Source organism: Ailuropoda melanoleuca, chromosome 1 (genome assembly GCF_002007445.2).
Source record: "Ailuropoda melanoleuca isolate Jingjing chromosome 1, ASM200744v2, whole genome shotgun sequence".
NCBI classification, from domain to species: Eukaryota; Metazoa; Chordata; class Mammalia; order Carnivora; family Ursidae; genus Ailuropoda; species Ailuropoda melanoleuca.
The window spans coordinates 135,192,237-135,207,768 of NC_048218.1; the positions used below are offsets into that span (position 1 = coordinate 135,192,237).

At 34.8% G+C, this 15,532-nt stretch overlaps 1 protein-coding gene across 3 annotated transcripts in view; it reads right to left on the minus strand.

Annotated features, from left to right (window-relative positions):
- Positions 1 to 15,532, minus strand: part of SEMA3A (semaphorin 3A) — a 455,650-nt gene that overhangs the window by 125,044 nt on the left and 315,074 nt on the right. For all 3 annotated transcript variants that reach the window (XM_034667173.1, XM_034667177.1, XM_034667180.1), the window contains one exon: positions 6,673 to 6,792. In XM_034667173.1, the coding sequence (XP_034523064.1) occupies positions 6,673 to 6,792 (120 nt within the window). The remainder of the gene's footprint in view (positions 1 to 6,672; positions 6,793 to 15,532) is intronic.

Below are 15,532 nucleotides of genomic sequence, written 5' to 3' on the forward strand. Positions count from 1 at the left end.
TATCAAGTTAACCTTTGTTTCTTTCTCCTTAGCCCAAGAAAATTAAAGGAGTGTTCTTGGCACTCACATGATCATAATCCTCAAGCAAACAAACTCTTTTTTTCTTTTTAAAGATTTTATTTATTTATTCGACAGAGAGAGAGACAGCCAGTGAGAGAGGGAACACAAGCAGGGGGAGTGGGAGAGGAAGAAGCAGGCTCATAGCGGAGGAGCCTGATGTGGGGCTCGATCCCATAACGCCGGGATCACGCCCTGAGCCGATGGCAGACGTTTAACGACTCTGCCACCCAGGCGCCCCAAAGCAAACAAACTCTTAAGGTTTTACATGATTATGAGGCAGTTACCCAAATAATTTAGAATGTACTTATATTATTTTTTCAGATTATCATCAAAGTGAACCATCTGCAACAATTCTACAAGATAACATGCTGATGCCCATTTGAAACATATTGCAAGAGAAGGCAAATATATTCTGATCTGTGGAAATTCACCGAAGTCTATTCTGCTATTTTTCTTAAGTTTCAAATACATCAAACTAACGCCTTTCTCACCTATATATCTAACCTGTATTTCCACCATCTTAAAGTTTGGTCCCAAAGAAAATAATTTAGGCACAGAGACAAAGATGAAGAAAAACACACAACTAGAGTTCAAGGGCAAAGAAAGGGTCATAGTGGAGGAGGGAGAATGGAACAGAAGATAAAAATGGACCAAAGAGGTGAGCAGACAATGGGGTTTAGTATTACTACTCTGCGTGTTTCCTGTAAAATGTAATATTGGTAACAAACAAATTAAAGTTTTTATGGATAGAAATGTCCCCTTGAAATAGATTATATGAGGAATGAGTGCAGAGGAATCAATTAAAAAAAGGCATAAAAAGAAGAAAGAGTAACTTGGGTCATATATACCTCCAATGATAGGCTAGATCCAGTAAACGTAAGGTCTTTGAGAGTTCATGAGAGGAAAAATATTTTGATTAATATGTTATATATGAGTTAGTCCTTATATCTATATTGATTGTGAATGAAGATGCCATTCAGAAACTGAGTACTATATATAATAAAGATTTTTAATAAGTAATTCATAATGATGTCATTGCATCAATATGGGTGGCCTTTAGAAAACTGTTTAATTTTGTACAAATTTTTCTGACAAAAGGCGAACCAGATCTGATAAAACATGAAACTAAATAGCCTACAAGTTAAGAATTGAATGCTAACAGTTCCATTTTTATCTGGCATTGCTTTTAGGACTAAAATGTAGTGAAATATCATGAGGAAAAAAAAAACCTTTTTACAACTGAACCAAGTATATTAATATCATAACTATGGTGTTTTCGTATCAAATATTTAAAGCAACGAAGTGAAAAAATAAAATAGTGATTTGGAACATTTTAAACAGGGGGTGGGGATTTCTGTCACTCTCTCACTCTTTTTGTACCATTTGTGAACTTTTTTTTTCTTTTCTAGTCTTGATTCTAATCATAACTTAGGTCTTCCTACTACCTCACTTAGCTACTAATTCTATTACTTTTGAAAAACTGTCTTATTGCTAATACATGGAGTTTAGAATGTTAATAGCTAATGAAAAATATATTGCCAAGCTGTTAAAATTCACTCAGAATGAACTATGGGGGCGCCTGGGTAGCGCAGTCTTAATAAGCGCCTGCCTTCTGCTCAGGGCGTGATCCCGGCGTTATGGGATCGAGCCCCACATGAGGCTCCTCCGCTATAAGCCTGCCTTTTTCCTCTCCCACTCCCCCTGCTTGTGTTCCCTCTCTCGCTGGCTGTCTCTCTGTCACATAAATAAATAAAATCTTAAAAAAAAAAAAGAACGAACTATGAACTATGCTATGACGCTTTTTCTCAAATACAAACATCAGAGTGTTTTAAAATTTATTTACAATATAAATGGTGGTATTGTTTCTTCAGGATGGTAACTTGTACAGGTCTACCCTCCAATGTGACTCAAGCATTGAAAGATTAGGAAAGAGAAAACTAGAAACCATTATGGACTTGCTCTAACCACATTTTGCTCAGTCAGTAGTGCAAATGAGGAACACGCTGCCTCTGGTGGAAATAACAATGAGTAGCCAAGAAGAAATCTCCAAGGAATCCTGACTTTTCCCACCTCACTTAGCCTCCTACAAAGTAAATTCAGACTCCAATGTAAGAAAGATGGAAAGATGTTACCTGCCCAAAAGTAACTTCTCATTGTTTTTTACCAAGATATCTAAATTTCTCAGCTTTTGTATTTCCTCTTAGAAATAAACTTGGGCTCTGCTAGGGTAAATAGCATAATGCATTGAGAGAGATAATTCAATTAGAAAAGGTTAGATTAGATGTATAAATTAGTCAACAGAACACTAACTACCACTTAAATAGCATTTTGGCCTTGGAGACTGTAACTAAAAGCACTTGATTCAAAAGTTTGCATAAAAGCAAAGCCTTATTCTTGGTGGAAGGGAAGAACCAGACAAAACATTTTATTTTAATCTAGATATATTGGTTGTCATTGTAGAAATGACCTTGGAGATAGCCATTAAGCTTCATTGCATTTCTTAATGTCCCTTTGGTTCTATCATAAATTGAAATCATGACAATATGAGAGTATTTATAGAGTTAATATTTTCCAGCTCTCATCTGGGCCCATCTTTCTTCAGATTTCCTGCCCAGTACATAGAAAAGGCCCATTTGGAATTTGAGAAAACATCCAGAGACTTTTTTGAAAAGCTATAGTCCCCCTAAATTCATACATTTTTTTTATTAACAGATGTAAATTTGAAGGGGAAATACCATATACTATAAGCCATTTGGGAATATTCTGTCTCGTAAGGATGACTTACACTTTTCATTTGAATGGCATGGATGCTGAGAACTTAAACTCAAAACTCATCTGTACTCTAGCTCTGAATCATTCCTTCCGTGAACTCTGCATGCATTTTTATGATAAACACACACATGTGTGTAAAGTATGTGACCTCACTGGCAGTTATCTGTAGTGTCAAGTACCACTGGCAGATACCCAAGGATTGACTGACACACATCTTATAGAACTGGAGTTAATTAATAGGTCTACCAATTCCCAATTGTACTACAGGAAACAGAAAATCTGTTTAATACAGTAATCAATGACATACTGCGTGTGGTCAGAAGACAGTCACTATAGGGAGAGAGAGGTTTTGGAATACAGTATTCAGGAGTGTATATATTGTTATTAAAATGCTAGGAGGCTAAATTAAGGTCTATTGTCATAACTGGAAGACTAAGCAAGGGTTCTCTCTCTCTCTCTCTTATTTTTTTTTTCAAACTGTTTATCATTATTTAAAGGAATTGTTAATTTCCTCCTACAAGATCTGTGGCTATTAAATAATAAAGGGAGTCTTGATTTGCTTCAAAACTGATGTCTACTTCTGTGGCATTCAGCCATCTGAAATGGTAGGTCCATAATATCATTTTCTAATGAACGAGTTTCAACAATTTGGGGAACTCAACGTAAGATAATGAGTTATTTTAAAGAAATAACACTGTAAAGAGAAAATTGAATGTTAAAATGTCTCTAAAGGCCATGATAAAATGTCTTTTTTGTGTGTGATGAAATTATTTGAAATCTTTAAAGGCAGGACAGAGGTTTAAAAAGGGTACTATTTCATTATTTTATGTAGTGTAAGGCAGGTAACAGCAAAGTATTCGTGCTACTTATAAACTAGAATATAGGACAAAGATATGTCCTAGTTTTATATGAAAAGCCATCCTTGTAAGTAAAAGTTTCAAATTTCATGACAGCAAATCCAACAATCCTGTTATAGCCTCCTCTTCCAGTCTTTCCATTGCTGTCATTCTTTTCCTAAGGGCATGAAGCACACCTTCTCCCTTCTTCTCAACTTCACAAACAGCACAACTGTCTAAATCCAAGGGTAGGATTTTAAATACCAGTATAGATCAACTTAAAACAGATTCTCTCTTAAGGTACCTTAAGCATTAGAAAATTAAATCTTATGTTGTCTAGACAAGCTATCTTGATAATACCTATAATACCTTTTCCAGAATTTCCTAGATTGACTGTCTAGACTGTCCCAAATTCCCCCAGATGACTGCATAATCATCTTTCCTCTGACCTCCTAGAGAGTCTGGAACAGTAAGTAGTTCCCAATGTATAGCTGCCATGCAAATCAAGATCACTGAGCTTCTGAAGGAGGACCTCTCTCAAAAGCTCTGAGTTTCAGAATCTTGGGAAAACATCTGCATCCTAATAATCCTACCTCAAAGGAGATTAGAAGGGAAGCTTTATTTATTTATTTCAATGGAAGAAATGGCCTCTTCCATTTTCCTGGGTAAATGGCCTGGCTCCAGAACCTATACCTCTCCTTTCCCTTACTCACCCATACAGGGAGCAATTAACAGTTGATGAATTACAAAGGAAATATGCTGTGAACTCTACTTTACAGCAACTTCAGATAGAATTAAAAAAAAATTGGGGGGAAAATGATAAAAATACAAGAACAAGATATGGTATTTTAATTTAAATGGACATCAAGATCATCTAAGCTTTAAATTTTAAAATGAAGGAAATTAAGATAATTGCAAGAATCACCTGGTAAAGATGAGAGCCCAGGGCAGTAATTTATAATATCTGATAAAGTGACATACAAGGTGGCAATTACTAACAAGAAAGACAGCCACAGTCTGAAATGTAGATTTATATTTTAAAAATGATAACTGACATTTTTTTCAGTACCTACTACCTATTAGACAATGTTAAACTCTCACGACAGCCATATATAAACAGAGACACAAAGAAAATAAGTAGCTTGTTCCGGATCAAGCATCTAGTCCCAGCTGAGGTCAGACAAAATCCCTGCACTCTGGGACATAGGACACATGTTTAACAATGATGGGATTAGAACTCCTTGAGTTTCTATAACAAAAAATGCCAGTGGGTCATGCCGTTACTATGAGGGTTGAAAGGCAGTTGGAGTCAACCTCCCATTTACAATATATGGACACTGAAGATCAGAGGGGTTCTTTTCAGTTTTGTTTTATATATTATGAGACAGAGTCTCAGAGAAGTTAAGGAATTTTTCCAGTGCTCCAAAGCTAGTAAGTTGTAGAACAAGATCAGAAGCTGGATGAGACCCCACAGCCCATGTCTTTTCTATTAACCTGTGCTAGGAACTCAGCTCTCCTGATTCCATGGCCCTGTACAGCATGATCCCTGAAAAACTGAAAAAAGTACAATATGATATGGAAGAAGTTTTCTAGAGCTTTCTCCCGAATACAGAATAGTGGGGCAATTACCCCAGGCCTAATTCTGTGGGTGCCTGACTATAGGAATAGCTGAGAAGGAAGCAAAGAGGGAGAGATTTATCCAGGAGGTGCTAAAAAGTTAAGCATACAAAGTCTCCTGGACCATGTGCAGGAAATTATTTCTAATTTCATCAGTATGAAACAAGTAATTTAAGTAGAACTGCCTTTCCTTAAAGTTAGTTTTTCTTCAAACGCTTGGGTATTTCAGCAAGTATACTATACATGCTTGTATCGGAGAGGAGGAAGGAGGCACTGGGGGGACAGGCTGATGAGGAGAAAATGCCTGCACTGGTGAGACCTTGGGGAAGTACTTTAATCTTTCCAGGATCATCAGTAAAGTAATAATAATTGTGTTTAGTCTAGAAACCACACAGTCTCTAAGGTGTCTCCTTATACAAAAAAGTTATAGCACAAACTGTTTTGATTTCTAAGCCTTTCGGTTGAAAGAACATTTTTGTATTACTTTGAGATACCTTAAGAAAATTTAGGGAGAGAATCTATAAAAAAGTTGCTAACATATAAATTATATTTTATCTTTAGGATTTCAGAAATATTTGGGGAACAAATCCTTTATTTGTTTAGTATTTCCGAATTCCAATTTGAAAGAAAATTCTGTCACAAATGATTTTTTCACAAGAATGCTTTTGTTCTTCTTGGCATTTTGTGCCAAAAAATTATAAAACAGTTTATATTTGAAGGCTACTGGTATGCCCAATTCATGGAACTGCTTTCAATACTCTTAAGTTTTCCTTTAAATATTTCCCTAAATCTCTAGTTTTACTTAAATTTACCTAACTTTAATTTCCTCATTAAAACATCCTTTATGTACAACAAATTAAAGAAACATTTCTTTTTCTTTTCCATACTGCTAAAATTATAGCTCAGAATACAGAAACTAAGCAAAAACACAAATGTGAGTAATTTAGGTCAAACATGAGATCAGATCATTGTGCACATATATGGCATCCTTCCTTAATCCCTAGGCAGAAGAAAACAACTGGGGTGGCAGACACTTCTGACTGAGGATGGAAATGGAGGGGAAAGCTGGCAATATACAAATGAAGGAGAAAACAGTACACATTCAGCCTGCTGACATCTGCTGCACATGCAAAATGGGTTGGACTCTGTAAACCAGGGTGAAAGTAAATGCTTTCTTCCTTCCTTCCTCCTGTTCCATAGTTATTGCCGAGTGATGGTCTCATTCTTTTCGCATTCACAGATTAAAATTAAAAACAGCATTTGAATTTGAAGTAGATCCCACTGAATAGTGAACCAGAAGCTAAATGAGCTGAAGAAATTAGTAATGAAGCATTTGAATAGGAAAGGGTCATGGACAAATACCATTTTTTTAAAAAGCCAGCTTTACCTCAGGATGATGTCCAATTTCAATGTAGGTGCAAACTGGATGAAAAGCCCCCGTTCCACAGGCGTACAAGTGAGTCTGATTATAAGCCTTAAGCACCTTGATGAAATTAGCACATTCTTTCTGTAAAACAAAAGGAAAACCAGTGAGTTCTAGCAGTGTGCATGACTGTGGGATCCTCGAGGGCGCGAGGCATGCTTGAACAGACTTCTTTTCATTTGTGTCCTTTTCACAACATTTTTAGGGCTTATTTTTCTATTGTTTGTCCATATTATTAAATGAACTAAAATATAGACATGTTATGGTCTGTTAACCATATAACAAATCTTAGAAATTGAATACATATCAGTATAAAATATGAGTTCATCATGGAATGTGTAAGATCCATTTTGAAAATAGTCAAATGTTTATTCACATGCTAAATAATAAAAAGTTCAATGAAAATTATTTTGTTATTGATCATAGACTGTCCTCACTAATTTTGTGTTTTTGCCTATAAACATTTGGAAATAAGAACCAAATACATAACTTGATATGCAGATAAGCAGACTATAATACAACAAGGCTGGCAAACATAATAGAAGACTGCATTGATCCCAGCACCTCTAAGTGTACAACACTCCCAAATTCACCTCTGTGACACGTGACTTCTCAAATGAAAGCTCAGAATGTATTTGGACTTTCATTGTCAGAGTTTATAACTGAGGTGTTACAATAATGTAAGTACATTCCCACATGACGTTTATATATTGTGTTTAGAGCTGATTATTTTGGTTTTACCTCTATGTCCCCAGAAAATAAGGAGCAGACAACCAAACTTGAGCAGAATAATTGTTATTTAAATTCAAATAATTGCTTTCCATCATCTCTGATTTTTCTAGGATGAGACCGATGGATGTCCTATAAATACACTGGCCCAAAGGTGAAGTAAACTAATTTAAGGTAAAATAAGTAACTGCCTAGTTATGACTCCCCATTACTTTTGTAACACGGGCTGAGTAGTTTAGAGGAGTAACTAAAATAAACATCTAATTTCTACCACTGTTTTGCCACTTCGATCCTGACTCTTTTGTCTGGTAAAGCATTTTAACATACAAAAATAAGCTCTGAAATCAATTTTTGCAAGTTGCTATCAAGAAAAATTTCCTTACTTGAAGAGTATATAGATCTTACTCATATTTAAAGCTACACTGAGATGAAACAGATAAAACCTAACTTTCAAGACTCTTAACAACGAACTCCCCATTCTCTAACAGCTTCTCTCCTCCCAAGAGGCAAGGGCATGAATGTCTAGGCGGAGGAAAAAGGTTGTGGAGAGGGAAACATCTGATAAACTCATTTACAAATGAGGCATTCATGACTCTTACCCAAAGGATTTATTTGTACTTTAAAGAATATTCAGTCATTTGCAAAGAAGTCATTTTCAGGAAAATGTTTTACAGCACCCCCTTTTTTGAAACATGTAGGTGGCCACATACTCTGCTTTCACATAAAGACAGCCGTCCCTAATTGTGGACTCAATATTATAGCAGTCATGATTATAAATAACCAGTTCTGGCACCATATGTTGAAACCAAGAAACTGGCTGCATACACACTGGTAAGCAAACGAATATTCTAATAAATAATAGTGGCAGAACCAGATGGATGTCTTGTTCATTTTAGAAAAGAACAGGGTTTCAGTTTGTCTGCCATGCCTTTAAAGATATGTATGCAATTCTGAATACAAATTCAAATTCTCTAATCCCATTAGTAATACCTAAGAGCATCCTAGAAATCTGAGAATAGATCCTAGTTTTCCACAATAAAAAAGAGGAAATATTTTATGTGCACGGATACTTGTTAACACAAATGAAGACTCATGTCATATCTGCAACTGTTATGAATCCTGAGATCACAGAATTTGTGAGTTCTTATCTCTTATAGATTAGGTAATTGATTAGCAGTAATTATTAATTAAAAACTCAGGGTTCTTGAAAACTATGGAATTGAGCCACACTGAGTATCATAATTTTGTTCTCTATTAACTGTCAAGCATCACTATAGTATGACAGCTCTCCCTCTACAGAGCTGATGGGGAAAAAAACAGTCATAGGACTATAGCTGTGAAACCCAGCTAAAGGTTCTACTGAGAATACGGATAACAGAGTCTACCTGTGCTACAACGGGAGTAGACCCATCCTATTGACCTAAGGCCTGGAATGATCCCATTCATTTCCCCAATGAACTCTCCTAGTTGGCAAGCAGGTTGTATTGCTTCCATGCCTGGGGGCTAGCTCAATATTATTTTGAAGTGAAGGCTGATGCAAATAGAATGGGGAGAAATTTCTTAGGTTTGTAGAGTAGGCTAAGACATTTGAAATTAAACAAAGAAGCTGAATGAAATAGTTTCAAAACTGGTTAAAAAAATAGCTGCAAAGAAGCAGTGAATTAAAAGTACTGGACAGAGAAGAACCAAAAACTTGAAAGAAGCATTGTTAGTAAGGATTGTTCTTTAAAACAGAAAACCTACATAAAAGAGTATCAATTCTGTCATTCATTTGCCTTCATTCTCTAGCTTGTTGCTGACAAGAGTTTGTGTGTGTGTGTGTGTGTGTGTGTGTGTGTGTGTGGTGATTTTTATTTTTATTTATTTATTTTTTAAATGTTCCAAAACAGGATATTCATTTTATTTGGAAGCAGCCTGGACATTCCTCTAAAAAAGAAGGAAGCGTGGCAGAAAAAGGAAGCACACTTCACACATTTCTGTTCTAGGGAGACAGAGGAAGAGTGATTCTGACCTTTTCTTGAACCGTGACGATTCTTAAAACTTAGAATGTAATGCACTTTTTGGCATTAAACTACTGCACTGCTTTGCTCAGCACCGGCGGATTTACAATGCAATAAAGAAAATGTAATCAGTTCAAAATGAATTCATTTTTCAAACCTTGATCCTTTTTGCAGCTTAAGTTGATATATACAGACAAGTTTAGCAACAAGTTGGCTTCCCGAGAATCAAGCAACCATACTGACCTCTTATTTTACTGAAATGTACTCCAGACCCACAGCATTATAAATTGTTAACTTTGCCTAGAAGTAAAAGCAAAGGCAGTAATAAACCAGTAAACCCCAAGGCCACACCTGAGGAACAATGATTCATCATCCCTAGTGACAAACCATTTGCACTTACTTTTTAAAGGTTTCTAGCCCTTTCAGATCAAATTGATAGAGGAATTACACAAAAGAGATACTAGCCTGGAAAAATAAATTAGAAAGAAAATGCCTACCCCCAGAAAAAAAGATATAGGAGCCAAATGCACCATGATTCAAAAACAAACATTACAAATATGTAGCACTGATTAGACTATGTTACGCAGACTTTTCCCGGACGGTTACAAAAATAAAGTCCATCCATCTGTCAAAACAACTGCTCCGTGCATGAAGATTAAAACAGAACTGAGGTGTTTTTAACTAACTTCTGATAATTATACTTTCTACAAAATAATGTAATTTACCTCCAATTCCAATTACCTCCTTGCATGTTCTTAAATTATGGATGGAGCAGTGAAATGTTACTCTAAATAAAAGAGGAGAGAAGGCTGTAAAGATGAACAGTTCTATTCAAATATATTCAGTTCATGATTAAATCAAACAACTTGTTCTGGTTCAAATAAAAATCCGCCCAAAATGAATGGGTATAGTATAGCATTGCCTCAGGTCAGTGAACATTCATTTAAACTAAAAAAGTCTCTAACCCCTCAGTAGTTTATGTAGAAATATTTTAATGTATAATCTACCATCTGGGAAAGCAAAGGAATCCTTTTCCTATCATGATGGGTGGATACATTTCTGCATGGAAATCCATTAATAAGCTTAATTCCTGAAGTTAATCTGTTGACTTTCTTTTTCTCTGGTCAATTTATTTGGCAACCTGGCTGAATACTAGAGTCTTCGTGCCAAAGCAGTAATCCGTGAGATTGTTCCTGTCACTCACTTCATCCCTCTCTCTGTATTTAAGCTGTTCTGTACTTAACTAGAAATAATGTTTTGTCTTTTTTTTCCTTTTAACACTGTGCTATTACAGGTGGGGCCAGATCATCCATAGTCATGTCTTCCTAATACCTTAGGATTCATTAAAGGATGTTAGATATCTCTTCTTCAAAGAGGCATATGTAAGAAAACTAAGATTTAACTGTGTTCTAATTACATTAGCCATCTAATGTTGAATTTGTGACCTGGAGTTTCATCCACCTTATGGCATGGTGAGTAAGCTGTTCTGTCCACTTTTGGAGACATTTTCACCTTCACTACTTTTTAAAAATATTTATTTATTTATTTATTTATTTATTTATTTATTTATTTATTTATTTGAGAGAGAGCGTATGTGAGCATGCAAGTGGGGCACTGGAGTGGGGGAGGGACAGGAGCTCAAGGAGACTCCCTGCTCAACCTCACAACCCTGAAATCATGACCCAATTTGAAATCAAGAGTCTGGTGCCCAACCAAGCCACCCAGGCACTCCTATTTTTACCTTAACTATCAAGAAGAACGACAGAATAATAAGACCACTTGACCTTCCCACCTTAATGCTTTGTTTTCATTTCAGAGAATTCCCTTTTTTTTTAGAGAGAGAGAAAATGTGTGTGCAAGCCAGTGGGGGTGGGGTGGGCAGAGGGGAAAGAGGGAATCTTAATCAGGATCCACGCTCAGTGCAGAGCCAGTCACAGGGCTCCATCTCATAACTCTGAGGTCTGAAATCAAGAATCCGAAGCTTAAGTGAATGAGCCACCCAGGTGCCCCTGGAGAATTTTAAATAATGATTGAACTAGGACAACCAAATTGGCGTTATTTCACTATTTAAGTTTGTGAGCCTATTCATATTAATTGAGCTATAACATCTTTAAAACTATGGTAATTGAAAAATAAAATTTAAAAGTAACTTGAATGATGTGATAGACTAAATGAAGACTCCTACACAGGGTTCCAAATCATTTTATTTCAATGCTCATTTCAATTAGGTGCCCCATTTGACTGATTTTTCACCTCAGGATTGACGATTTGTTTGAAGTTCTAGAAATACTGATTTAGATTCTATAAACATTTTCCTTTCAAATTACTTGAAATCTTCAAACTAGGTCGAAAGGACTATACGCATTGGCACCACATACAGAACACGGTATTAGCAAAAGTTGCCCAGTACAATTCTCTTCCACTATTTAAAGGAGTTTTAAGCAATATCACTTTGAGATTCCATATGGACTAGAGAAACCGATGATATCTACATTTTAGCTTATATTTTCTTTTATATTGTGCTATCAATCTAGTTAATTATCATATTTGTACCATTCATTGGAGTTATTTCATTGTGAATGGTCCATAATATGTACCTAGCATAACCTTTCTTCACCTTATATTCAAATGAATGCATATAATGGTAAAATATTACATGAAACCAACCTAAATATTTTACTGCCAAACCAGGAGAACTATTAAAGTAGTCAAAAATCCCTATTCTGGTTTCATCGATAGTATGTGGTTTCCAATTTTATGCAACATTTTGAGTATTTAGTGCTTATGCCTTAAAGCGACTAAGTCCATGATTTACACCAAGTAGGTAGAGTTACAATCTAAAGAGATTTACTGTGGATAGAATTAGTTGGCATATTTAATTCTAACATATAAGCTTTATCATAATAGAATTTAGTACTCAAATAAGGAGATGAACTGCATCTTCAATCACTTATGAGATATAGCTATGAGGAAGGAGAAATAAAAATGAAATCCAGATTTTAGAGGAATGCTTGATTTCATTCACATATCTCTCTCTTCTACCCAATGTTCTGCTTTGTCTAATATGAAAAATGAAAGTTTTTTTGGTTGTAATACTTACTGTCCAAAGTACTAAACGTTGTTACATAGTTAATAATATAAAATGTTCTCTTAGCATATCTTCTAATAAATGGAGACTTCTTGGCCATTTATAATAATTTATATATAATATATAATCTATATTACTATATATGTATATACACACATAGATATATGTGTGCATAGGTATTACATACATTAATTTTATAATTTCTGAATATAACGAAAATTTAGAACTTTAGAATTTTAAAATCTGTTTATATTTATTAATATTTTATAAAGATGTTAGAAGGCATTTACATTTGAAAAGATATTCTCAGAGAATTTAAGAAAAACATATAGGGGCACCTGGCTGGCTCAGTCAGAAGAGTATGCAATTCTTGATCTCAGGGTCATGAGCTTGAGCCCCATGTTGGGCATAGAGATCACTTAAATAAATAAATAAATAAATAAATAAATAAATAAATAAATAAACGTTTAAAAAAACTAAATAGAGCAAAAGTAATGAAATAATAATAACAAAATAGGAATAACATGTAGGTATTAATCTGATACTTTAAAAGTTTAGTCAGACATGGGTTAGAATTATTCAGGAAACATTTTTCATTTTTTGTGTGACTATCAGAAAGTTACTTAGGATCTCTGAGTCTCAGTTTCCTCAACTAAAACTGGGATTAATGATATAGTATAAAGTACTTAGCATAACTCCTTAGAACTTATTAATCAATCAGTAGCTGTTATCTTATTCTTAAAATAAGAAATCATCTGTGTATTTCATGTGAATACTTCCATGTATGCTTAGCTCTCACACCATTCACTATACTGTGGGATGACTTGGGCAAGAACTCGAGAACTCAGTAATGAATTGTTCCTTCCTTTTAAGGACAAATAACGGAGTTTAAGCCCATACTTGATGTAAGGAGAGGTGGATTTAATAAAATTGGTATTGAATATTAATCTGTACCCATTTTTGTTACAAAGGGAAATTATATTTTGCTCATTAGAATTTTCATGAAATTCCAGTCTTCCAAGTGTGGAGGACTATAAATTATAATCAGTCTTTTCATCAAAGTGGTAGTACATGGCATAAATCACTGTCAGTCATACAGCAAATACAGCAATTGTTTAATAGTTGTAGCAGAACTATACTGTGTCAACTTAGATAAGCTGGAACTACATTTCCTAGAATTCTCTTTCCCATAAACTAGTTAAGATTAGCCATAAAAGAAATCTGCATGAGATGTAGAAGGCAGAAGTTGAACTGCAACCATAAAATTCTCAAAGTTGTTCTCATTTGCTGGCCACCTTGTTAACATGGGGCGGCATCTGGGCCTGCAGCTCCTTCACCTTCTACCAGATCTTATTTGTTAACTTCTGTAAGACCTGGTCCTGGAACTTGTGCAGCTCCATAGCAAAAAATACCAGCTTCTTCTGTAGGTCGGCCAAGTCATCGAAGTTGGAGGTAGTGAAAGAGACACTGATTCTAGTTTGTCCTTGTGGGTCCCAGTTTATCCTTGCGGGATTCAGTCTGTCCTTGCTCTTCCCACTTGATGGGAGCTTTTCTTCCCTAATGCCAATCCTGGTGACTTACAAAAAGTTCAGGACCATTACTTGACTCAGAGGCAATAGATTCCAGAAATCCATAAATTTCTCTACCATCTTCCACAACTGTATAAGGGCAAATCCCTGTAATAAAATCCTTTCTAACATCACTCTTACAAGTTCTGGTCTCTGATCAAACCCTAAGTTATAAAAGGAAATATCTTACTATCATAAAACAGCTCACTGTGATATGTAATATAAGAGGAACATGGATTTGATCCATTTAAAAAGAAAAACACAAGTTATTAGTTGATTATTGTATTTGTTTCTAAATGTGAATGGTTCCTCTTTTTAAATGTATATGAAGATTAGAACCAATAAGTTATATTAATTTTCTTATCACTTCAAACACAAAACTAAAAAAAAATTTTGATTCACACACATGCATACACACATATACACACACATCTATATAGCACATAGTATAGAGAATACAATATATTTAGTATGTTTAGCACTCAATTTGAATGTAATTATGACAATCTCCAAGAATGTTCTGCTCTGAATGCAGGAAAGCTAAAATCAAAATTTAAGATTCTCAGTCTCCTAAAATAGTGTCAAAATTTTAGATACTATAATTTTGCATTCTGTTTTCCTTACCACTCTTAAAAATGTGGTAAAGATAAATATATAAAAATTTAATGGTATAAATAGAACTTTAGGAAGTTTTGTGATGTCCTATGGACATAAGGGTGATTTTTACTACTACAAGACCAAATCAAAGAAAAATAGTCAAATGTTGACCATAGCCTATTTGCCTTGAGACAGAGTATATTGAAGAAAAATATTCCCAGACTTCATATTAAATCTATGATGTGATAGTCAACATACCCTCAGAAATGAGTAGAAATCCATTCAGATTTTTAAATATATAAAGAAGCAGAATACCAATAAGGACTATTAGAAATTGCATGTCAGTTTGACCTGGAACACCTGCTAACTATGTAGTTAGAAGTCATTGGTCAAAACCCCAGAGGAACTGTCCAAATTGTTCTAATGAACCTTACAAGGTATAAAATGCTTACTCTACCCTAAAAGTATGTACACTGACACCTGGGTGATATACAGTGTCTAATCAAACCTACACAAGAGTTTGTCAACCGATGTCAAATATTTGAATTTCATTTCAACCACTGAAGGATACAATTAAAATTTCCACTTTAAAAAAACAAAAAACAAAAAACACACAGTCTAAAATCCCCAAACCCTCTGAAAGTTTTTATATACTGTCTCTATTTTAAGTGCTAGCCTTACTTTGCAACTGCATTTAAATTTTAATCTTGAATCTAAAAGATTAAAAAAAACCCCTAAATTTATATATATGAAACATGGTTCATAGAAATTCAAATATAATAATTACTACCTTATCTTGCCATATTAGAAAACATATTAATTCAAAATATGAATAAATTCTA